Here is a 24,901-nt window from a genome sequence, read left to right as displayed (position 1 = left end):
TTTATTTACCTTCACCCTTGACAATTGTTCATCATAATCAGCAGATGAGTAAATATAAGGATAGATAATTTTATTGTATTTTTCTTGGATTCCTTTACTCAGTGAGATGTACTCTGTTTTTCATTGTGTTCCTTTATTTGCCTCTACTTTGAAACAACAGCTATATCCTATTGCTAAACTCCATGCTGTTCAGATTATTTAATTGAAAAAACTTTAGCTTCTGCTCCTTCAACTTACCTTAGCCCTCCTTGGACTGAAAGTAACTAGAAAACCCATTCTGATGAGAACCCAATTAATGACTGAAACAAATAAAAAACTTAAAAAATAGTGTTTATTAAATGACTTTCATTCCCTCCTCTAAATTTTCATGATCATTTCAGAGATCAGAGATTTAGTCCCAATGAAAGACTGAGGAATTTAATTTCTTTCTTTTTTTAAAAGAAATTATTTCTTGAGGCAGAGTCTTACTCTGTTGCCGAGGCTGGAGGGCAATGGCACTACCTCGGGACTCACTGCAGCCTCTGCCTCCTGGGATCAGTCGATTCTCCTGCCTCAGCCTCCCAAGTAGATGGGATTGCTGACACCTACCACTATTCGTGGCTAATTTTTGTATCTTTAGTACAGATGACGTTTCACCATGTTGGCCAGGCTGGTCTTGAATTCTTGACCTCTGGTGATCCACCCACTGAGGTGCTCCTCCCTGGCCTTCCAAAGTGCTAGAATTACAGGCGTGAGCTACCACGCCTGGTCAGTAATTTGATTTCTAATGTGATAACAGTCACACGTGATCATTGAGCAAATCTCAGAGATTGACATAGCTATTCTTTGCAGATAAAACGTCAACAAATTATTTAATTAATTAATTTATTTAGAGACAGAATCTCACTCTTCTGCCCAGGCTGCGGTGCAGTGGCATGATCTCAGCTCACTGCAACCTCTGCCTCCTGTGTTCAAATGATTCTTGTGTCTCAGCCTCCTGAGTAGCTGGGATTAAAGATCCGTGCCACCATGCCTTGCTAATTTTTATATTTTTAGTAGACATGGGGTTTTGCCATGTTGGCCAGGCTGGTCTTGGACTCCTGGCCTCAAGTTATCTGCCTGCCTCAGCCCCCCAAAGTGCTGGTATTACAGGTGTGAGCCATCATGTCTGGCCTAAAAAACACCAAATTCTTTTTTTTTAATTGCATTTTAGGTTTTGGGGTACATGTGAAGCACATGCAAGATTGTTGCATAGGTACACACATGGCAGTGTGGTTTGCTGCCTTCCTTCCCCTCACCTGTATCTGTCATTTCTCCCCATGCTATCTCTTCCCACCTCCCCACCCCCGTCCCTCCCCCATTTCCCCCCAACAGACCCCAGTGTGTAGTGCTCCCCTCCCTGTGTCCATGTGTTCTCATTGTTCAACACCCGCCTATGAATGAGAACATGCGGAAACATCAAATTCTTATAGGTAATAGAATTACTCTCAGCCCATCAATGCCTGTTTAGAGTTTACATATAATCAAGGAGCCTATGTGCAGTGGACACTGTGATTTTTCCAGCCCAACATTGATTACTCATTCATTTGCTGAGTGTACAATCATTTTACTTTGGAGAACCAACCATTTTGCAACTGATTACAGTCTTATTGGAACTATATGTCAGGATATTCTGCCTATGTTGTTGGGTAGATATGTGAACCAAGTTTTATGAGTCGAATTGCTTTTCCAGGAATGTAAACTTTGAGCAGGGTAACAAATCTGGAATTGATCTTAGAAGACCCTGCAGAAATTGCCTATTAGTGCCTGTCATTCAGATCAACAGATATTATTGATTTAACTCATCCTGCAGTTTTCTGTGTAATTCTGCATCACCTCCCAGTAGCTATATTTACACTTGGAGGGCCTATCCCAAATCCTAGAGCTATCTCACTGATAATAGCCTGAGAGAGGGAAAAACTCATCAAAATAAAAGGGCTTAGGGTAAACATAGTAAATGCGTATCTAAGAGAAAGTTGTTCATAAGGAAGCAAAAGGATAGAATGGGTCAGAAACCACAGAGTCAGCATTAGATTGCTTCGTATGACTAATAGCATGTACTCAGATTACAGCCTGTCACTGATTCAAAATATTTCAGTGAAGAGTGGCACACTCTAATACTTTAATGCCTTTATTTATTATTTATTGCATCCTATGTTAATACATCTCAATGATTTTTAAAAGTAGACTTCCTTTTACTCTTGCCCTTGTAGCACAATACAAAACAGTGATACGCAGAGTGGGGTTTACCCATGTCATCATCAGTAGCAGCGTTTAGAAACTTGATAGAAAAGCAGATCCTCAGGCTGCACCCCAGATCTAGTGTTTCAGAGATTGGGATGTGGAGCCTAGCTCCTGTGTTTTGGCAAGCCCTCCAGGTGATTCTGAGATGCACTAAGAGTAAAGGACCACTGATCTAATATTCTGCCACAGGGTCTCAGACACACACAAGGCTAATCTCCTAAAGGAGAAAATGTGTCAATGCCCACGAAGACTCATGTCCCTTGATATGTTGAGAAAAAAACTCAGATGTTGATGCAACATCCCAACATCTCCTAACATTTTCTTCCCTATGACAAATTTCACAATAATCTTTTCAGAAGACATGGCCTCCAAGTCAAATATTCTGCTTTTCTGCCATGGTTTGATATTGAACTCTACTTCTACCAAACTCTATACCATGCAAATTAAAGGAGAAATAAATAAAGCGATGGAAGTCTTTATTTGAAATGTTACACCAAGAAAACAATAAAGAGAGGAGCTTGAATTCAAAGAGAATGACTGGGTTAGCGCCAATCAAAACAGCTGATGTGTGGTAAGCAGAGACAGAAAGAAGGGCAACATAAACATCCCTTGGGAGGGTCTGTGGAGGAGCAGTTTGTAAACTGAGAAATTGACTCCGTAATAGCACAGGCCTACTTTAATCCTTTATTAGACTGAAATTGCCTATCAGTGGCACTCACTTGTGATTAAAAACCAACAGGCAAAAAGTAAAATACTGGATATGCCAACTTTAAAACAAATTTAGACTATATCTGTGCTTTTTACTGCGTCCATGGTTTTAAGACACTAATTAGTATGCTACTGTTAATCAATGAGGTCGGGGACTTCAAGATTTTGAGTGTGCAGTCCCAGTTTCAGGAGAGGAAGAGATATTTTTTCTTTCTCCTCAAAAGTGGAAATGTATGCAGCTAGGTATGCTGACTTTATCATAACTTACATTGGCACCGTTCATGGAGGGGTCCTAGAAAACTGCCAGGAAATGGAACTATCTTGACTGTCAGAGTAAAGAAATATGATAGACAGCAGGTGAGTCCTAGTGGTGAACGGTTACACAGTCCTCGAATTTTAGTTCTGGCTCTATTCACTACCAGTCAGACATTCTTCATTATTCCCAAGTAAAGTTTTTAGCCTAAATAAATAGGTAAAGCAAAAAGTAAATAACTTGCAGATAGTAATTTTAGTCATGACAAACGATTTAACTTCGTATAGTCTTAATGATGGAATTACAGTGGCTTATATTGTTTATATTAAAGCAAATGAGGGTCTGTCTTGATCAGGAGGATACTGGTGTGGGCAGTGATGCAATTACTTTAGAAATCCTCTTGGTGAAACTTAAATATCTTGCCCTGTGAAGATACTGTTACAGTATTATGCTACTGTTTTTTTCTCATTATTAGAATTACAGCATATACATTTTCAGGAGCACATAGTAAATATTGACTTTTTCCCTAAATATTTGGGCAGGCTAAGGGTCTCTGCTATGATTAAATATAAGTTAAATATAATGCATTTAAAATCCTGATATAGCTCCTGATGAATGACTTTCCAAATTATCATGTGTATCATCTCCAATAAGTTGAAGCTTTTAAAATTACATTGTAGTCTCATATAATGACCACTTTATAGTAGAACATCATAGCTGTAATATAAAGTGTGGTCATGGCTTACTGAGATGTCATAATTCATCAAATCTTTTTTCCCCTACATTGCATCTCCACTTCCTTTCTGAACTGTACACTGTAATTTTTAGATTGCCAAGTATGATCTATCAAAATGAGAAGTTGGGTGTGGTACTTAGCAACTTTTAGATATACCAATAAAATAACAATCTAATGCCTAAAGAAAACTTGGTAATTTTGTATTAATATTATATGGTAATTTTGGAACCTCATATGAGTATGCTCCAAAGGAGGGTGAGAAATTGAAATGCATTATCTATCATATGTCAAGCTGGTATCAAATATCAAATGATTTTAGAGGACGGGGAGTTAAGGGAAGGAGTACTGGGAAATACAAGATAGAATTTCAAAGGCAGGAAGAAGCCCAATGGGAAAAAACTAAAAATGAATTGGTGGACATTCATGGATAATTGCAAGAAATGCTAAGGGAAGATGAACTTTATATTCATTGGAAAGGGTTAAGGATAAAGAGTATTACAAATGCTAGATGCAGAAGGTCTGGAAACATAGACCATGATTATATGATGGATTAATCTATATTTTCAGACTTGTTTACCACCCTTCATGTAGATGGATATGTAAATAAGTGTTTTAGCTCACTAACAGGAGAAGGTGCATTTTTAGAGAGAAGACTTGACAGCCTCCAGTAAAGTGAAAATGGGAAGTCACTGCTTTCAATTTGAATAGGATTGATATTGGGACAGTATTTTCAGATAGTCTCTGAGATGATGGCTTTTGACTGTCTTTCCTGTGAGTTAATTATTAAGGACTATCCAGAAGTTCTTTATCCAATGCAAGTACAAATTACTAGACAAAGCACAGGTAAAGTAACCAGGTAGCTTCTGAAGAGCATTGTTATCTGTAGCCTTCTTACATGGTGCCTAGTTGTGGACTCCACATGTGCTCAGTTATCATCTGCCACTACCTCTCTGCAGCTAGTAGGCTTTGGACTTTATAGACATGATGTCTTGTGCCATTTACTTCCATGTGTACTCTTTTTTATTACCTCTCACTCCTTTACCTCTGCTTTCCTAAACCAGAATGAGAGAAAAAAAATGTGTATCAATATGAAGATATGCAAAAACTTACTTGAAATAAATAATGTTGTTTATTACTTTATGTTTTAGCTCAATTCTAAGCATGCTGATGATTCCTAAAGTATGGCAAGATACGCTTGGGTGAAAGTGTGGTAGAACGGCTGGTATTTCACCTGCAGCTATCAAACTGCGGTGGTTCCTTTTCATTTTGAGTTTTATTCTCTTTTGCAATCTAGTATACTCTTTGTATCTTCTGGTGGTTATCTGTTGACCTTTAATCCTAACTTACTGCGTACACTTTGGTGATGAGTTTATGGAAGGATCCTTGGGTGCTGAGGAAGAAATGGCATCAATAAAATGTAAATAGGAAAGAGAAAATGAGAGCAAGCAAGCTTTAAGGTTTATCTAAATGGAACAGACAATTTTAAGTTTGGAATTGTTGCAACCTTTGTAAGATTCACATGTAATCTTTTACTTTCATTGAATACTCTGCAGTGGAAGAATAAGCCCTGCTCTTTGCCAGAGATGCTTTGTTTAAATCAAATCCTCTGGAGAAAAACTCAAAAGGAATAGCTGCTGAGTTTAGTTAATATAAAAAGGTTTTTTTTTGTGTGTGTTTTTTAACAGCATCACTTGTTGATTAAAAAGCTCTGCCAAATTCTTCTAGGGATTCTGTCAAGACCAAACTATACTTATTTTTCTTTAACTGTAGAAGCAAATGTTAACTTCACCTGAGGTTTCTCTAGAAAACCATTTTCTTCTTTTCAGAAGCTGTTAACATTGCCAGATGTGTAATGAAATGATCATTTCACCTTTATTATAATTTTGGGGCATGTTATTTCGATTATTTTTCTTGTTTATGTACAGTGTAGCAGTTATGGTCACCACATGCTTGTTATGTAAGACAGCTCTTAACACCCAGCTGATAGATGCAAGCTGTTGGGGAAAAAAAATCACCACTGGTCTCCTATTTATCTAATTTTAACCCTCAAAGGTAAATTCAGCTGGATAAATGTGTTCATAAGCATCTTTCACCTGTCAGAAAATATTTTTATGTAGTTCTAACATGAAAGAAAGAATCTGCTTCTCTAGAACCTGATTTTGCCACTAGTAACTTTGTGCTATTGAGATAGTACTTTTGAGATAAAAGATACAGTAAGCCAGTGAATTAGAAGCTAAAGTATGATGATATAAATACATGTATAAATGAGTTTTTGTGTGTGTGTGTTGGGGGGATAGATGGGATAGGTGGAAGAGTGGAAGATAAGGACTTCTTCCTGATGAATATCAAAAACAATTTCAGGAAAATGGAAGTTTAGTAATCTAATGAATACTTAGTAAGCCATGCAATTGAACTTATTTTCCCTAAAGTGATTATCATATAAATCACAAATATTTTATTTAAGAATCTGAGATCTGTACAATAGAGAATGCAAATATATTATTATTTTAGAATAACGTACACAAATAAAATGCCTAGAATGTATATGCTTTCAGTCATGATTTTAAAAACTATCCTATGAAAATGATACTGTCTATAATGAGCAATTTTAATGTTTAATAGGAAACAGAAAAATTGTTTTTATGGGAGAAAACTCTATCCCATCATATTAGAATTATGAAACTTTCCATTTATGTTTGTTCAAAGTTTTTTGTTTTGTTTTGTTTGGTTGGGTTTGCCTGTTTTTTTGTCAGAAAGTGTGGAGAATTGGCAATGCCTTTCTAGGGATGAAGAGTATGTGATTGCTAACACACTTAGCTTTCAATGACCTCATGTAAATGTTAGGAAAGTCTGGAGGAAATCAATGCATTTATAAGAATTCAGGTTAGTATCTGATGGTCTCCACTAGGAAAGTGTTTATATTGTATCCATTCTGCATTTGAGGAAAGCAATTTTTGTTACTCTATTCCAGAAATATGTGCAAGAGATTTTATTTTACTTATGATAAAAAATATAAAAAGAAATGTATTAACTAGCATTCCAAGTTTAATTAATGACCAAGTCAGATTATTTTAAAAGTAAACAAATAGCTCATTTCCCAGATTGTATATATTACATACTTATGTGTAATGTGTATTATACCAGTTGTTGATAGATTTCAGCCCATCCCATTTTCAGCAAATCTGATGAACTTTATTCCTTATATTTTTGGTTGTGCAAACTTCTTTCTTTAATATTATTAAAATGCATTGCAGGCATTTCCAGTGACTAAACATATATGTGTCAGTGAGAAGGAAACTGATGGATTTTAAATCTTCTTGTAGCTATTGTAGAAATTGAGAAAAGGAGAACTCATGAGTGCAATCGATGTTTCTGGGAATATTTTATGAGACTAGTAGGAACCTTATAAGATTTTTTTGTGTTTACCTTTCACTTACCCCCTTTTTTCTTCACGTCTTAACTGAATGTTAACATAATTAAACTATAAATATGCTGCTCATCCTGAAAGTACAAGTATTGACTAATAATGAGGATTTTAAACTGAGGTCCCTCAGGGTCAAACTTCTTTAGATGAAAACCTAGTTTATCCCTAGCTACTTAAAGGTTATCTACAAATTTTTATTCTCATTTCTTTGAAGTTCGGGAGACCTCTTCAGTTCACTAAAAATGTAGCTAGTGAACAAAGTAAAATAAAAGTTTTAGATGCCAAACTTAGTTGTCCATTTTTTCTACTCTCACTCTTGATCTGTACCCAAAATCTGATAAATACTTTGGGAAAGCATTGAGGAAAGGATTAAAAATGGAATGTTTTATGAAAATATTTAGGGAGAAAATATGGACACAGGAAAAATGAAGAAGTTCCTCATATATGTGTTATGTTGATAATGATACAAAATTTTGCTTGAAAAATCATATTTACAGAAATCTATTCTGCCTTTCACCATTATGCTTTTTCAATCAGCAGTTCTCATGGTCCACACATTTAAAACAGGAAAGAGGAAGATATTCTAGGGCAACATATATGTGGTTCGTAAAGCCAATAAGCAGGGTATATGCAAGAAAGAGCTTGGCAACTACTTCTGTTGCCGTCCAAAATTATCGGGAAATTTCATGAAAAAGAACCTTGATATTATGATAATATGGGAGTAAAGGGGAATGTATACATAGAAATTAACATTTTTGTAAGAAAATTTATTGGCTAAAGAAAATGGATGGTGAGGTCAGTATACGAATAAAATGTCACACACAATAAAATGAAGTGTGTGTGTGTGCATGTATGTGTATGTGCTATTCTGGTAAGAAGCAAATAAAAAAGAAAAGGTAAACTCTGAAGGGTTCACTTAGACTTTTTGATCACTTTGCATCTTCTATGGTAGGTTTTCTATATGTTTCTGAATCTAAGGTGTTAGATGCCTGTCTTATTCCATTAGTGCTGTTACAACAGAATACCACTGACTGATAATTTCTCATAGTTCTGGGGACAGGAAATCCAAGATCAAGATCTGTTGAGGGTCTTCCTCCTGCATCTTCACATGTTAGAAGGTGGAAGGGAAAGAGAGGGATGACCTTCCTCTATCAAGTCTTTTTATAAAGGCATCTAATCTCATTCATGAGGGCAGATCCCTCATGATTCAGTCGCTTTCCAAAGGCCACACCACCAATATTTTTGCATTGACGATTAAGTTACAATGTGAAATTTGGAGGGGACAAAAACATTCAAACCATTGCAGTGTCTGACAGAGAGATATGGTCTTCCAGTTAATGGTCTCATTTCGTTTCTGGGCTATTAAGAATATGACCATTGTATATAGCTTGGAAGATCAGACACTCAACCCCTGTATGTGTGAAAGGCATACCTCAAGTAGTTGTTGACCCTGAGTCACTGCTTTTGTTCAGTAGAATAAGTAGATATTAATAATGTATATGTAATTTTGTGTTGCTGCCTATTTCAATGGTGCCACAAGAGTTCCGTAAAGTGACTTAGCTGTATTTTATTTATACTTACTAAATATAGACCCAGTACTGAATAAAATACTCAAAACAATAGAAGAGTCACAATCAGGTCTTTCATCTTAATAAAATGAATGTTTTCATTATCATACTTTAATGAAAAAAGATATGTTTTCATTATCATACTTTCTAATTTTCCATTCTTTTATGACTTCTGGTAGATTAAAAGGTATCTAGCTGAACTTCTCAATATTCCTCTCTCTCTTTCTTATTTTATGTCTCTGTCTCTTCCTGTCACACACACACACACACACACACACACACACACATGTGTATGCACACACACATGTGTATGCACACACACACAGCTGTTTTGAATTTTTCTCAGAGTTCCTAGTAAAATGTTACATGATCTGATAAAGACGAACTTTTGAAGCTATTGACAGGGTAGCTTTTCTGGGTAGTTCCTAGAATGGATCTGGATATTAGTTAGATCTGAAGTTTAGAGCCTGTGCTGGACCTGGGAACTGGAACTGGTTACAAACAGCAACTACTTTAACTCATTACTTAGATTAAAATCTCAAAGGCTAATTATAGTGTTACCCTGTGTTAAAATATAAGAATAAAGCTTACATGTTTAAGAAAATATTTACTCTCAATCCCTGAATGAAACCTAATGCACACTCAGAATATCTGAAATAAAGCAGGAGATCACTAACATACGGAGTCTGAAAGAGTAAGAGCAATGGTTACATTTTGAGTACATGAGGCTTGGGATGTGAAAATGTGTATTATTCTAAATGGTCCTTTAAATCTTTCACAATTACAAGTTACAACCATTGCAAATGACATTTTTATGATACCCGTTGAATACCTTTGCTTTGGTGTATCATTCTTTTATATTTTATCCAATTTCATTTGTATATAACCTTCAAAAATATGTGAAAATAAGAAAATTGGCAGGGAAACAGTAGTGGAAATGATACCTTTATAAAGCAGTGTTATTATACATTGTTACATCTAAAATTTTTTGGCTGCATTTCCCAGGATCAAACTGTTAAAAGTGGTCTGAGATGGCTTCCTTTATCTTTCTATAACACAGTATATTTGTGTACCCATATACCAACAAGAATGGTTCTTTCAAGTATAACTATTTTTTAAGCTGTATTTTTTTTAAGCATTCATTTGGATTTTTAAGGGTCTACTGTCTTACTGGAACACTGAAATTTATCTGGCAAGAATATCCAATGATTTTGTTTTAATGGAATAGTTGTCCTTTTTCCAGATGTGTATTTTTTTTTTTTTACTCAGGGAGCTGATATCCTTAAAAGATGGGTATTAACATGCAATGCCATTCCAAAGCTGACTACATTTGCTTTTCATTATACTTTATGGTTAAGAGATCCTCTGAATTTGATACATTTTATTTGCTCAACTAACTCTATCAGTAGCATATTGTAAGGAAGCCTGTAGGGTGATAAATGCATGCCATAGAGCATATATAAACAATTTCCACCTCTGCTGAGAAGTTCCTCATTTTAAGTGGATATTGTGTGCATTCCTTAAAAATCCGTTAGCTGTTTTATTATTTAGTCTTTTGTACTCACCACCTGCTTTTATGTTTTAGCCAGCTAGTTTACCTTTCTTTTGTCTGATTCGATACCACATTAAAGGCACATCTTGGAGTCGTTGTCCTTTGTCTCCACAAATACACTGTATACCTAATACCTCTCTATGCATCCATTTTTTTTTTCTGAGATATCTGAAAAAAATGATTTCAATGGGAATACTGGTAAGAAAAATTCTAAAACAGATCTTAGTGTCTTAAGTATTAGAAGCCAGGTCTGGAGAATAGTTTTAACTTCATGCTCAGTATATTTTATCTTACTTTTTATTAATTAAATTTCCTCATTAGGCCTGAAGACAATCTATCCAAATCATTCAAACATTTTGTAACTTGTTAGTACAAATCATTTATTCTCGGGTTTTAAGGAAATTTCTTACCTGAATGGAGGGCAATTTCTTAAAAATGAACATTCTTAAGGTCTATTGTGAAAGTGATAATGCATGATACAATTTCAGAATGGATTGGAAGAAAAAGAATGATTAATAATTTGAGTCTTTACTTGTGCTTCTATTATAGACTAACAGGGATAATATTGACTTCCTCCCACCTTAAATGTAAACTGAGCAAAAGTATATAAAAGAACATTATTAAGCCATTGGACAGCAAATAATACAGGTCAATGATTCCTGAAAGAAGGGTACTCAAAAGGGAAGGCTTACAATTGTGCTAGTTTTCTTCCTGGTGGCAGTATCCAGACCACAGAGTAGAGATGAGAACCCAAGTAGAGTTCATAAGCTGTGCTGAGTTTTAGAAATAGAGATCAAAGTTTAGGAAAGCCTCAAGTGCTAAAAATTTGGAGTCAAAGTACCAGAAGGGAAGGAATTGCAGAGACAGGGAGAGAGAGAGAGAGAGAGAGAGAGAGAGAGAGAGAGAGAGAGAGAGAGAGAGAGAGAAAGAGAGCTAAAATGAGATAGATAGAGACACACAGAGAGATACAAAGAGATAGAATGAAGATGAACATTAGAGACTTACGGAGGTGTTTCATCTAATCTTTGGTAGAGGATTTACCTGTACATGTATTAGAGGAAACAAGCAAATGTCAAAGAAATGACAAGAGAAAGGAATATGTTAAGTAATTGTTAGCACTCACACAAGGTTGGGAATAGTTGATACTTTCCCCAGCCAGAGTAAAGAGACCACGAGGCATATTAGACCCACAAAATTGTATTTCTTTACAAGTGGTGCATTATTATCTCTAGGGCATTGTTCTGTACCTTCTTTAGCAATTTACTTAAAATGCTCAAGAGCTACTTAATTGTGTGCCATTACAATGTCAAACACTACTTGAAATCCACTATACAAGTGTATAATTCCAAATGTCTACCATCCAGTAGAAAATTACCAGGCGTGTTAAAAAGCAATATAACATGACTTATATCCACGAAAAAAATCCATTAATGGAAACATACTTAAGAAATGACAGAAATGATATAATTAGCAGACATTATTAAAAATTATTATAAATATGCTAGAAAATAATTTTAGAAAAAACTCAAAAGTTTCCAAAATTTGATAAAAATTATAAAAAAAGGCTAATGAACATAACATGACCTGAAGAAAACATTTTAAAAAGTCAGTTGCCAGCCAGGCACAGTGGTTCGCACCTATAACCCCAATACTTTGGGAGGCCAAGACTGGTGGATTACCTGAAATCAGGAGTTCGAGACCAGCCTGGCCAATATGGTAAAATCTTGTATCTGCTAAAAATACAAAAGTTATCTGGGTGTGGTGGTGCGTGTCTGTAATCCCAGCTTCTAGGGAGGCTGAGGCAGTAGAATGGCTTGAACCCAGGAGGTAGAGATTGCAGTGAGTCGAAATCACGCCACTGAACTCAAGTCTGGTGACAGATCAAGACTCAAAAAAAAAAAAAAAAAAAAAAAAAAGAAAAGAAAAAGAAAAGAGAACATCAAATTACTAAAAATGAGTGATGAAGATTATCTTATGAGAAGTTGAATAATACAGTCAGCATAGAAAGGAACAAAGATCAGGCATATGATGGACTTCTTAGAAACTATGCAAATGAAAATACAATGGTGTGACATCTTGACTGAAGAAGAGAAATTGTTAACTTAGAATTTTGTACCCAGAAAAAAATTCTTTCAAAACTGGAGGCAAAGCAAGCTGTTTTTCAGCCAAACAAAAGCTGAGACTGACAGTTAATTGCCAGCAAATCTGCAGTTTGAAAAATATTATAAAAGGTTGTTTATAAAAGGAAAATGATACCAGATAAAAATTTGCATCTACACAAAGGAAAGAAGAGCACCAGAAATGGAAATTATATGGATAAATATAAAGATTATTTCTATTCAGCTTTAAATTTTTAAAACATAAGTGATAATAGAACAAAATAATGTACTCTGTTAATATATGTAGGCAAAAGTGTATGCTAACACTAGCACAAGAATGTGAACAGGAACATAAAATTAAATACTGTGAAGTTTGTAAATTATATTTAAAGTGACATAATATAATTTGAAGGCATATTGTAATAAGTTAATGGTTTATATAGTAAATCCTAGAGAAAATAGAATAAAATTAAATACATGTCACCTACTAAGAATCCACTTTATAAAGAAACAGGCAAAATGGAAAGAATAGAAAGATGATACTAATCACTAATCAAAATTCTTGAAAAAGTTTAACATAAAGGAACATTTAGGATCCCTACTCACAAGACTGAAAAAATTTGAGAGATATATGGAGAATCATCTAACAAAAACCAAGCTGAAGATTAGGACAAAATTTATTCAAATATATATCTAAGATAGGACCTATGTCAAAATATATAAAAAACTGTTAAAAAAAAAAAACCCTCCAAAATAATGATACAAAAGGTGGACAGAGTTTTTTACAGATATTTCACCAAAGATGATATATGAATGACAAGCACACATGAAAAGATAGTCAACATCAAAAAATTATTAGAAAAATTTGAATTAAAATTAATGATACACCCCTACACCCGAGTAGAATGGCTAAAATGAAAGACTGAGGATATGAAGTATCGAGTATGCGGAGCAACTGGACCTCTCATACATTGCTAGTGGGAGTTCAGAATGGTATGTTTTGGAAAACAGTATGACAGTTGCTTACACAATTAAATATATAGTTATCAAATAACTTAGAAATTCCATTTGAGTTATTTATCCATGAGAAAATAAGATAAATATCAACATAAGACATATATAAATATTTATGGGGCCAGGCACTGTATCTCAAGCCTGTAATCCCAGCACTTTGAGAGGCCAAGGCAGGTGTATCACTTGAGGTCAGGAGTTCAAGAGCAGCCTGGCCAACATGGTGAAACCTTGTCTCTACTAAAAATACAAAAATACAGGCATGGCAGTGCACAACTGTAATCCAAGCTGCTTGGGAGGCTGAGGCATGAGAATGGCTAGAATCTGGAGGTGGAAGTTGCAGTGAGCTGAGATTGCACCACTGCACTCCAGCCTTGGTGACTGTCCAATGCAATTCTGCCCTCCTGTTCCCCCCCAAAAAATTATAGACCTTTATTCATAATATCCCCAAAATGGAAACAAATCAAGTGTCTTTACCAGATAAATGCATAAGCAAATTGTCCCATATTCAAACAATGGAATACATTTGAGCCATGCAAAATAAAGAACTAATGATACATACAACACACAGATAAATCTGAAAAGCATTATGCTAAGTGAAAACAGCCAAAAACAAAAATACTAAATGATTTCATTTCTATTAAATCCTAGAAAAGGCAAAGCTAGCATTAGAAGTCACTTCAGATATTGCCTGTGTTGTAAGACATTATCTACAATGGATGTGAGAGAACATTTCGGGTGAAGGGAATATTAGAATATCTTGATAGTGGTGTTGGCCACATTGAATTATTTCCTTACATTTGTTGAATTTTACTTATGTGTAAATTTTACTTCAATCAAGCTGTTAGAAATAAGAATTTGAGACCAGGTGTGATGGCCCATGCTGTAATCCCAGCACTTTAGGAGGCTGAGGAGGGCAGATCACTTGAGGTCAGGAGTTTGAGACCAGCCTGGCCAACATGACGAAACCCATATCTACTGAAATACAAAAATTAGCCAGGCATGGTGGTGCCTGCCTGTAATCCCAGGTCCTAGGGATGTTGAGGCCTGAGAATTGCTTGAACCTGGAGGTGGAGGTTGCAGTGAGCTGAGGTGGTACCACTGTACTCCAGCCTGGAGGATACAGCAAGAGTCTGTCTTAAAAAAAAGAAAAAAAAAATGGAATATGACTTTCCTATATTTTCAGCAAATATCAGAGTTGACAATCCAATCATATTTTTCCTTTCAGCAAGCATGCTTTATTGTTGACAGTTGAATAATTTTTCTCTCACTCTTAAGAATCATGGTTTGCAAGTTGCCATTTTATGAGATTTTATTACTTATTTTTAAAATTACTAATATTAAAATTTAGCCAGGTTGGAATTCTCTTATTGCCTAAAACTCCACCTTAGCTTTAGAAGGTATTTCAAGGGTCATTGTCTCTTTCCTATTAAATGTGATGGGAATAAAATGACAAATAATTTATTTCATTTTAATTTTCAGAATCTTTTTCCTGAGTTCAGTTCTATTAATCCTTATGATCATGGCTGTATTAGGCTTCATGACTTTATTTCTCTAATTCTTATGACTAGATTTCCTGTAACATTTATAGCTTACATTTATAGAACACTTACTATGTGGAAGACTGTCCTAACAACATCATACATTTACTTCCTTTAATTCTCACAGCACCCCTGTGAAGGAAGTACAGCTATTTCTTTTGCCCCATTTTATAGATGAAACTGAGACACAGCAGCCTCCAAATTCATGTAACTAGTAAGGAAGGAAGTGGAAATTTGCTTATAAGCAGTTCTACTTGACAGATCATTGCCTGACCTATCAAACTACAAATCCTATAATTTACAGATCTTAAATTCTAATTTTTAGAAGAATCAGTTTACTTAAATATGATTCTCAGACCTTTCACTCTCCCTCATGATAGTTTCAAAGTGAATTTTGTGTCCCTTCCAAAAACTCATGTTGAAATTTAGTTGCCATTGTGAATAGTAGTAAGAGATGGTGACATTAAAAGGTGATTAGGCCATGAGAACACTACTTTCATATATGGATTGATGTTGTTATTGTGGTAGTGGGATTATCATGAGAGTAGGCTGTTATAAAAGCGAGTTTGGCCCTTTCTGTCTCTCTTATATGAGTGCTCTCTTGCTCTTCCACCTTCCACCGTGGGGAGGTGCAGCAAGAAGACCCTCACCACATGTGGGCCCCTCAGCTTTATACTTCCCAGCCTCCAGAACTGTAAGAAGCAAATCTCTTGTTATTTATAAATTACCCAGTTTTAGATATTCTGTTATAGTAGCAAAAATGGACTAACCCAGTGGGTCTGAGAAGAGTGCAATCATCTATATTTTTAGCAAGCACTATATTTTTCATCTATATTTTTATATTTCATCTATTTTTAGCAAGTCACCGTCACATCTGATTTGTTGAACTCAGGTTGGAAAATCTCATTTTGAACTTCATCTATAAAATAACAGTGACCGTAAGCTAGCTATTTACTTTCTCAGTGCTTTTGTCTCTAGGTCTCAAAATGATGTGGTTCTTTTAAGATAAATTGAGATGACAACTCCTGGCACACAGTACATTTTTTATAGTATGTTAACTTGGTTTTGTTCCTTTTGGTGGTAGATATTATTCCAAGAAGTTCATTGACAATGGCTACTAATACCAATCTTACATCTCAGTTGGAGTGAAAGATATTGCCTAATATGCAAAAGGCATTTCAAAGTGAAAAGACATCTTATTGAATGTGCACCCTTTTTAAAAAATTCAATCTAATCGTTCCAAGAATTACAGCACCTTCTCCTCCAACATATGTTTCTAAAATACCAATTAACTCCTTTGCAATTGGCAAATAGAAAATATTATATTAGTATAATATGGAAGTTGTATAGCTTTATATACAATATACTCTAGTAAAAGGGAGGCAGAAATACAGTAGAATTGTAACCTTGGGAGGGCAAAGATGCCCTCAGTTTGAATGTTATATAGTCAGCAGGAGCCCTTTTGTCTCAGTTTTAAGAAAACTAAAAACAAAAACAAAAATGAATGCCTGCATCTGGGGCTTCCTCTTCAAAGGGGCATGCTCCTGGCCTTGTGCAGCTATTAAATATTTGCAGTTGCCCTGACCCTGTACCCATTTGAGTGGCAAGCCTACTGGCTTGGAGTTTGCCTTCCAGCTGGATTTCTTCCACCAATTCTAGTTAAAGTGTTGCCAGCATTTATGCTCATTTTTATTTTTGATAATTCTGAATCACTTCCTTGGGTGGTCCAAATTATTTTCTGAGGTGCCAATATTATTTTTGCTAGCAATATACTCCCAAAGTTGCATATGTTTTGAGTGGTCTTCCTAAGTCAATGTTGCTCACAAGTTCTATTATTTCGGTGCTATTTTGTTTTGCATTGTGAGGATTACAAGTTGCATATGTCTTATCATGATCTAAACCTCATTTTAGTAATATGAACTTCTCCGACTTTGTATTATCTTATAGTTTCTGAAAGGTATAATGTCTTGAATGGTTTGCAAATTGCAAAATAACTTACTTCCTCAGAGACATTATTTTATTTCTTTGATATCACTAGTGTTGTATTTGTTTCATATTATCCCATTGTGTAAAGCCCACTTGGGTTACTTTTTTAAAAGTCTGCAAAATTTCTAACTTGCATTTCCTATCTTCTATGCTGTGTCAGCAAGAACATATGCATTTTATTTTAGTTATTGGCTCTTTCATCTATAAATTACTCTTAGATAAAAGTATATAATAATTTAAAGGCCTGGAAACAATAGGCCAAAGATTACTATTTCTTCACTAATGAAAGAAATTTTCAGTAAAAATGGTTATTTAATAATTTCTCTAGTTTGTTGTGTCTATACTAAGTATCCACTCATTTTTCTAAGAACTTTGATTGCTTTATTACTAATTTTTATAATATTTAGTGAATATAATTGTTCTCTGTATCCATTATCTGTGTATAATCACTTGCAGAACAATAATGCATAGTACATTTGATATTTTCTTTAAAGTTTACCCCTTATTTTTTTAAAGTTCCTGACATGCTTTAGCCAGAAATGGAACATGATGTGATTATAATAAAATAATTCTATGCATAGGCACATCATCGTTCATTGTCATTGAGTATCTGTTTGGATACTTTTGGAAGCTTGGGATTTTAAGTTGGACTTAATAAGCTTGAATCACAGTGTTATATTCAACCGTTTTTAAAAGGTGGGTTTAAAAACTAAAAATAAATAAACTAAAAACTTTCCCCCTTTCTAGCTTCATGATTTTAGTCAAATTTTTCTGTGTATCCAAGTCATAGATATTCTTTCTGTAAAGAAAATAAATGTGCCTATACTTTGAGTCATCCCAATGATTAAAGGTGATAAAACATAAAATGCTTAGCTCAATAACTGCTTTGTAATACACTCCACATAAGTATTATCTTTGAATGTTTTTATAATCATGACATTAAATTTGGGACCAATTACTATATGTTTAGTGTCCTGTTCCCTGTGTTTACTCTATTTTCATAACCTAGGCAGCTATGGTCCGATGAATGATTTAACTGCTTTAGCTGGTTGCACGATTGTATGATTTTAGCATGATTTCATGGGATGCAGCAGAATGAACATCGCGGCTCATGGCTGTCAGTAGTGAAAAATAGCTGGAAATCAGGCAAACAACTTTATTGCTGAGATTGTTTCCGGGCTAAAAGTTCTTCCAACAGCTGTTTGTTTTGGCCATTAACATGTCCATTCTTTTTTTTTCTAAGCTGGGGGAAATACAATTTTCTTTAAAAAGAGAATGCAGGCTGGTTATTTCTGAAATCAGGAAGAACTCCTGTCCTTCCACTGTTGCTGTATTTTGGCTGCTCTGACAGCTGGACTGAAGGGTTTTTCCTTTTGTTTTTTCCTCTTTTTTACTCTCAAAGTTCAGACTTTGACTGCTTTAGTGAGAAAAAAAGGAGCTTTGTGGCAGTTACCTTCAAGAAAAGTTTACTCCCCAAAGGAGTATTTAGTATTACATAGATACTGCGTTACTGAACAGAGAGAGAGAGAGAGAGAGAGAGAGAGAAATGAGAATGAATCCCAGCCAGCAAAAAAAGAAAGATACTTAACTAAAGATGCAGGGAAGTTTTGCCTCTTCCTGAAAATTATACTAGTAGTTTTTTAAAAATCAGGATGGCTGCTAGTTTTGTTTAAAGTATTCGTTCTGGAAATTCTAAAGTTGGAGTCTGGAAGACTGAGGTTAGAAGCATTTTCTTTGGCAGCAAGAAGATACTTTTATAGAAGCCATGCCTGTTCTTGGGGTTGCCTCAAAACTGAGGCAGCCAGCTGTTGGGTCAAAGCCTGTGCATAGTGCTCTTCCGATACCAAATCTTGGCACGACTGGGTCACAGCACTGTTCTTCAAGACCTTTGGAACTTGCTGAAACAGAGAGCTCCATGCTTTCTTGTCAGCTTGCATTAAAATCAACCTGTGAATTTGGAGAGAAGAAACCCCTCCAAGGAAAAGCCAAGGAGAAAGAAGACAGCAAGGTTAGTGGCTGAAATTACCTGCAGACTTACATAGCTAAAATGTACATTTCTTTTTAAGTGCACTATAAAACATGTTATGAAATGGTGAGTAATAGAGGAATACCAGTGTAAGGATGTAAGTAGTTAGAATGGCTGAAAAGCTTAACATTTCACTATGTAAAAACCGTATTCTTAGAGTTGTAAAAGTCATGATCAAAATTTTCTGAATATGCATATGTTGTCATTACTTAGTACTACTTATTAATGAATGCCTAGTTAGTTCCAGATATTGTTCTATTACTAAAAATCATACTCAAGCACAAATGTGAGAAAAAGAGAAACTATTTTCTTACATACTGCAATGTAAGTATGAAATGTATATATACTGCAATATATGAAAATAGGTACTTTTGAAAAGAGATTTATTTGTAATAATCCATGTAGACACCATGACTTTTCTTTAAATGTCATTTGCATTTCAAACAATTTGTTTGAATGTTTATATTCTAGGCTGCTTAATTCATTACAATATGAAGGAAAATGAAATTTTATTTTCCTTGATACTGTACCTCTGTCTTGATTTTCACTTGTAAACTGAAATCCTACTCTTTTACTTATTACTGATATATTTTTTAGTCATTTAATTTCTGATACTTTGTGAATAGTTGCTCATAGCACATGGTTTCTAAAGCATACTACAGCAGTTTTCCCCAGTCACTGAATGCTAGCATGGGCCTGCAGCTGCTGAACTTGGTGGGGATACATTTGTACCTTGATAAGCATCATTTTAATTTAATTTATTTTTATTTTTATTGGTACACATTAGGTGTATATTTATGATGTTCATGAGATATTCTGATACAGGCATACAATGTGTAATAACCACATCAGGGTAAATGGGGTATCCATTGCCTCAAGCGTTTATCATTTATTTGTGTTGCAAACATTCCAAATATAAATTCTTTTGGTTACTTTAAAATGTAGAATAAATTATTGTTGACAACAGTCATCCTGTGTGCTATCAAATACTAGGTCTTATTCATTCTCCCTAACTTATTTTTGTACCCATAACCACCCACACTCCCCCCGAACCCCCTCGCCACCACCTTTTCCAGCCTCTGGTAACCATCATTCTACTAAGCATCACTTTTTAATGCAGCATTAACCATTAGGCCAAGCTTTCCAAAGTCTGTCTCATCCCTGGCTTCTTAGGAAATATTTTGCTTTTATTCTGCTATCCAAATGTTAATTTAAAATAATTTAAGGAAAAAGCCTTCGTATAAAAATCACTATCTAGAATTGAAAAAGAAAGCCACTCCTTTCTCTGCAGCACCTGTTCCACTGTCACCTGTTCAGATCCTTTAAGCTTCATCCCAGATGCAACTTGATTCATAAAGTCTTCGCTCAGCTATTCTTCTCCTCCATTCCTCTTTCCGGATTCTTTGTAGAAATGCTTGTGTATTTTAATTATCTGAATAATTTCTTTTAATTATCTGGATAATTTCTTGGCATCTTCACTAAGTTGAAAATGTATAGAAGGCAGGTCTCGTGTCCTATTCTGTATTATAGCTCTCTCCTTCTGCAGTGCTTTATGCCTAATAAGAATTAAAGAGTATGGATGAACCTGGAAACCATCATTCTCAGCAAACTGACACAAGAGCAAAAAATCAAACACCGCATGTTCTCACTCATATGCGGGTGTTGAGCAATGAGAACACATGGACACAGGGAGGGGAGCACTACACGCTGGGGTCCTTTGGGGGGAAATGGGGGAGGGACGGGGAGGTGGGGAGGTGGGAAGAGGTAGCATGGGGAGAAATGACAGATACAGGTGAGGGGAAGGAAGGCAGCAAACTACACTGCCATGTGTGTACCTATGCAACAATCTTGCATGTTCTTCACATGTACCCCCAAACCTAAAATGCAATAAAAAAAAAAAGAAAGAAAAAAAAATTCATAGAAGTATTCTGGAAAAAAAAAAGAGTAGTTGGATGAATGAATACAGGAATTAATGAATCAATGAATGAATAAACAGTTATTTTGAGAAAGATTTAGTTAAGTTTGCTCATCTTTTTTGACCATTTTGAAATGGGAAATGTTCCCTTGTCACCCTCATAGGGCATGTGACATTGGGAGTGGCTTGCTTCTTCAGTGCCCTGATGCTGAAAGCTCTAGGGGGAGCATGCAGATGGGCAGGTTGTGGGGCTTCAACCCCACAACAGCATCTACGGTTGAGTGTTTACAGCTCCCGAAGCTCTAGTGGGCACGTGTTACAGTGTGTTCATTTAGTTTTGCAGTCTGAAGGTGGATTGCGTTAATCTGCTTAATTAGACCCTCTGCTTTATGTCAAGGACAGAGGGCTTTCTGTATCTTGGGTTCCTGCCTTGGTATACCAGAAAAAAGAAAATGCAACAAAACAGAAATACCTGTCCTCACTAGGTCTGTGGGCACAGGCCCAGGGGTGGAGCCCTAGCCAGGGACCCCATCTTTCTCTACCCAGCACTTCCCTGCCCCCTTCCCATATCAATTTTATCTATGAAAAAAGGGTTTGGGAATAGACGATTTGTGGAGTTCTATGTCTAACAAAGCATTGTCCATGTGAGAAAATCAGGTAAAAGGAAGCACTTTTCGAGGGTTTATAGTTCTCAGTCCAATGTGAACACTAAAGAATAAAAAGCAGGGAAATTTAAATGATCAACAAAAGACTAAAACTGTTAGCTTTTGGCAAATAATTAAAAGAAATGCCATGCAAATGTATTCTAATGTTCTGTGTATCCACAAGTCTGTATGGATTCAATGGAAAGAAGAGAGAGAGACACATTTTCTCTGCTGACCATTGCTCTTTTCTGCAGTTTTAGTGAAACTTTCAGTTTGCTAAATGCCCTTGGCTTAGGACTTGAGCACTATAAGCACTGTTTTCAATATAATTTTGGTTGATCTCTTTGGTTAGCAAACATATTAATCAAGCATCCGATATCCCAATAAGCCTCTGTGGTAAGCAAAGTTGTGTTTATAGGGATGTTTTTACCATGCCACTTATCAGATTAAAAATGTTTTCAAACAAATGTAAAGACTGCCTGGTCAGCAGTTCAGAATATTTCTAAATGTTAAAAAGAAGCGTATTTGGAGTTATTTTTACTTTTGAAAACAAAACCAGAACTGAAGTAAATAGCAAAAATGTTCAAGGTAGTTATATTAGAGAGAATTAGACTTGGCTGCAAAAGCAGAAAAGTCAACACAACAATAGCATAAAGAAGATAGAAGTGTGTTTCATTTTCATATAAAGAAAACCTGGAGTTGAGCAGTCCATCTGTGGCTGGTAGGGAGATTTCAGGAAGTTGTCCGGGAACGAGGCTCTATTTTGGTTGCCATTATCCATTTGTAGCTTATACCTCAGTCATTTTTTTTTTTTTTTTTTTTTTTTTTTTTTGAGATGGAGTTTTACTCTGTTGCCAGGTTGGAGTGCAGTGGCGTGATCTCGGCTCACTGTAACCTCTGCCTCCTGGGTTAAGGCGATTCTTCTGACTCAGCCTCCTAAGTAGCTGGACTATAGACATGCACTGCCACGCTCAGCTAATTTTTGTATTTTTAGTAGAGATGGGGTTTCACCATGTTGGCCGGGATGGTCCCAATCTCTTGACTTCATGATCTGCCTGCCTCAGCCTCCAAAAGTGATAGGATTACAGGTGTGAGCCACCACGCCAGGCCCAGCTCATAGTCTTGAGTAGATAATTGAGCTCCACTCAATTTAAAAGATACACCCTGTTTTATTAAATATTCTTCCACATTGGCCTAGTTATAGTTCCAAGGCCTTACCTTGCTGCAATGGAGACTGGAAAATGTAGTATTTGTTCTAGGCAGCGATGTGCTCAGCTAAAAATTATGGGTTCAATTTCTACAATTTCTAAAAAAAGGCACCATGGATAGTACCCACAATAGATGACTGCCATTAAAAAACATTTATATGGGGTACTCTGCTAGTCCTTGTACGAAACAGTTTCATGATCTGGTTTGAGAGAACAAGTTTACATAGGACAGTGTCAGAAATGTGTGTTCAGTTGTTGCTCCCTTCACCTATTGTTTCAATTAGTGCAAATGCCATCATTCCAGTCATCTAATCCTGGATTCCTATACTAACATCTGGTGAAGTACATCATCATTTTACATCCCATAATTTGCTAGAAATTGGAAATTTTACTTCTGTATTATAGCTTGGGTTTATCTTCTTCTGCACTTTCCCATCCTTTGGTGGCCTTTTAAAGTTTTCTATCAATTAATTCAATGACTCTAGATTGGTATCCTCTCCTCTGTGTCTCTCCACCTGCATCCATGCAACACATTCACCATCCTGCTTAAGAAAACAATTTATTTGCTTCTCATATCTTATAATGTCTTCATTCAGGCGTTCTTGCCTCCCAATTGTCACTTTCTCTGTTTCTATCATAGCTCCATCTAGAAACTGCATCCCAGATGCCTTCTTCCTGGGTGTCCCAATTTCTTCAGAATGTTTAGTCCCACTTTCCTTTAACAAATAAATAATACTAGTTCCAGACTCTATGTCATATGCAGTTGGAAAATCTTCTACAATATTTCAAGGGCTTTTGTTTTTCTTAGCTATATCTTTTTCTGATTTCTTTCTTATCTCAAATTTTCTAATCTCTCTCATATGGATTTGTTTTTCCATTATTCCTGGGCATACACCCAAATGAAGAACAGAGTCACTTTGCCTTGAAACCTTTACTTAATATTCTGGAGGTTAAGATTAAGAAAGAGTGTTCTATTTTGTCACAGCTCAGCAAACAACATCCAATTAAGCATTAGACATCCCTGTTCATGAAAGTTTCTTGGCCATGCTGCTGCAGAGAACTCCCTGGCTTTTACTTCTCAATCCCCAGTCTCCTTCCAACTTGATCTGCCACCTTTCTTTTACTCCTATTTTCATTTCCAACTATTTCTATTCTTGGGCTCACTCATTCCTCCCCTCTCAGATTACTTATGCAAACTCAAGATTCTGTTTTACATTATTATAGAAAGCAATTATTTTTTGTGGACCAGCCTTGTATTTTATAGAAATTTTTTACTTTACTCTGAGACTATTTAAAAGAAAGTATTAAAATCTACATTTACAGAGAAATAAACTGAGTATCAGAGTAGGAGTCATGCATAGGATCAGACAGTTAAGTAGTAACCAAATCCATAATTTGAATTCAGATTTGTTCATAGGAAGGCTTTTTTCTATGTTACTTTATACTTTCTCTTAATGATATAACAGCAATATTTTTTCTAGATTTACCCTATCATCCAAATCTTACCCACTATTTAAAATTATTTCGAAAGTCAAATAAAAGTATAGACAAATTGCTGTGAATGCTAAAAGGATGGAGAGATTGCATCCGCTTGGAGAGACCCAAAGAAGATTCTTGAAGGAGTAGAGGCATTTATGTCCATGGTAGAAAGTATGCTTATTTAATTTTCCCATTTGCTAGTTAAAGGCAAGCATGGTAGGAATTATTTCTTAATATTGTGTTGACACAGGGCTGGTACTAATGCTTTGGAAACAGAAGATTTTAAAAAAAGAAAATAAACATAAATAATAATATCGTTAAGCAAATGTATTGTATAAATAGTATTGCTAATGTGGGCAATTATTTTGTAGAATTTTAGGGCTGAGAGAAATCCTATTTAAATGAAACATTCAGTAAAGACTGAAATTTTGGAATTTAATGAGCAGATAGGACATCAGATGTAGACAGAGAAAACACTTTTGAGGAAAA

At 35.5% G+C, this 24,901-nt stretch overlaps 1 protein-coding gene across 7 annotated transcripts in view; it reads left to right on the top strand.

The window, feature by feature from the left end:
• Positions 1-24,901, top strand: part of NAV3 (neuron navigator 3) — an 850,089-nt gene that overhangs the window by 454,514 nt on the left and 370,674 nt on the right. For 4 of the 7 annotated variants that reach the window (XM_074402522.1, XM_074402521.1, XM_074402520.1 and 1 more), the window contains exon 1: positions 1,317-19,148. The exons of 2 other annotated variants lie outside the window; for them this stretch is intronic. In XM_074402522.1, the coding sequence (XP_074258623.1) occupies positions 18,906-19,148 (243 nt within the window). In that variant the 5' untranslated portion in view covers positions 1,317-18,905. Of the gene's footprint in view, positions 1-1,316; positions 19,149-24,901 lie in introns of those variants that run through there. One more of the 7 variants, XM_074402525.1, reaches the window with a different exon arrangement.

This window comes from Saimiri boliviensis, chromosome 7 (assembly GCF_048565385.1).
Source record: "Saimiri boliviensis isolate mSaiBol1 chromosome 7, mSaiBol1.pri, whole genome shotgun sequence".
NCBI classification, from domain to species: domain Eukaryota; kingdom Metazoa; phylum Chordata; class Mammalia; order Primates; family Cebidae; genus Saimiri; species Saimiri boliviensis.
This window is presented reverse-complemented; position numbering and strand designations above follow the sequence as displayed.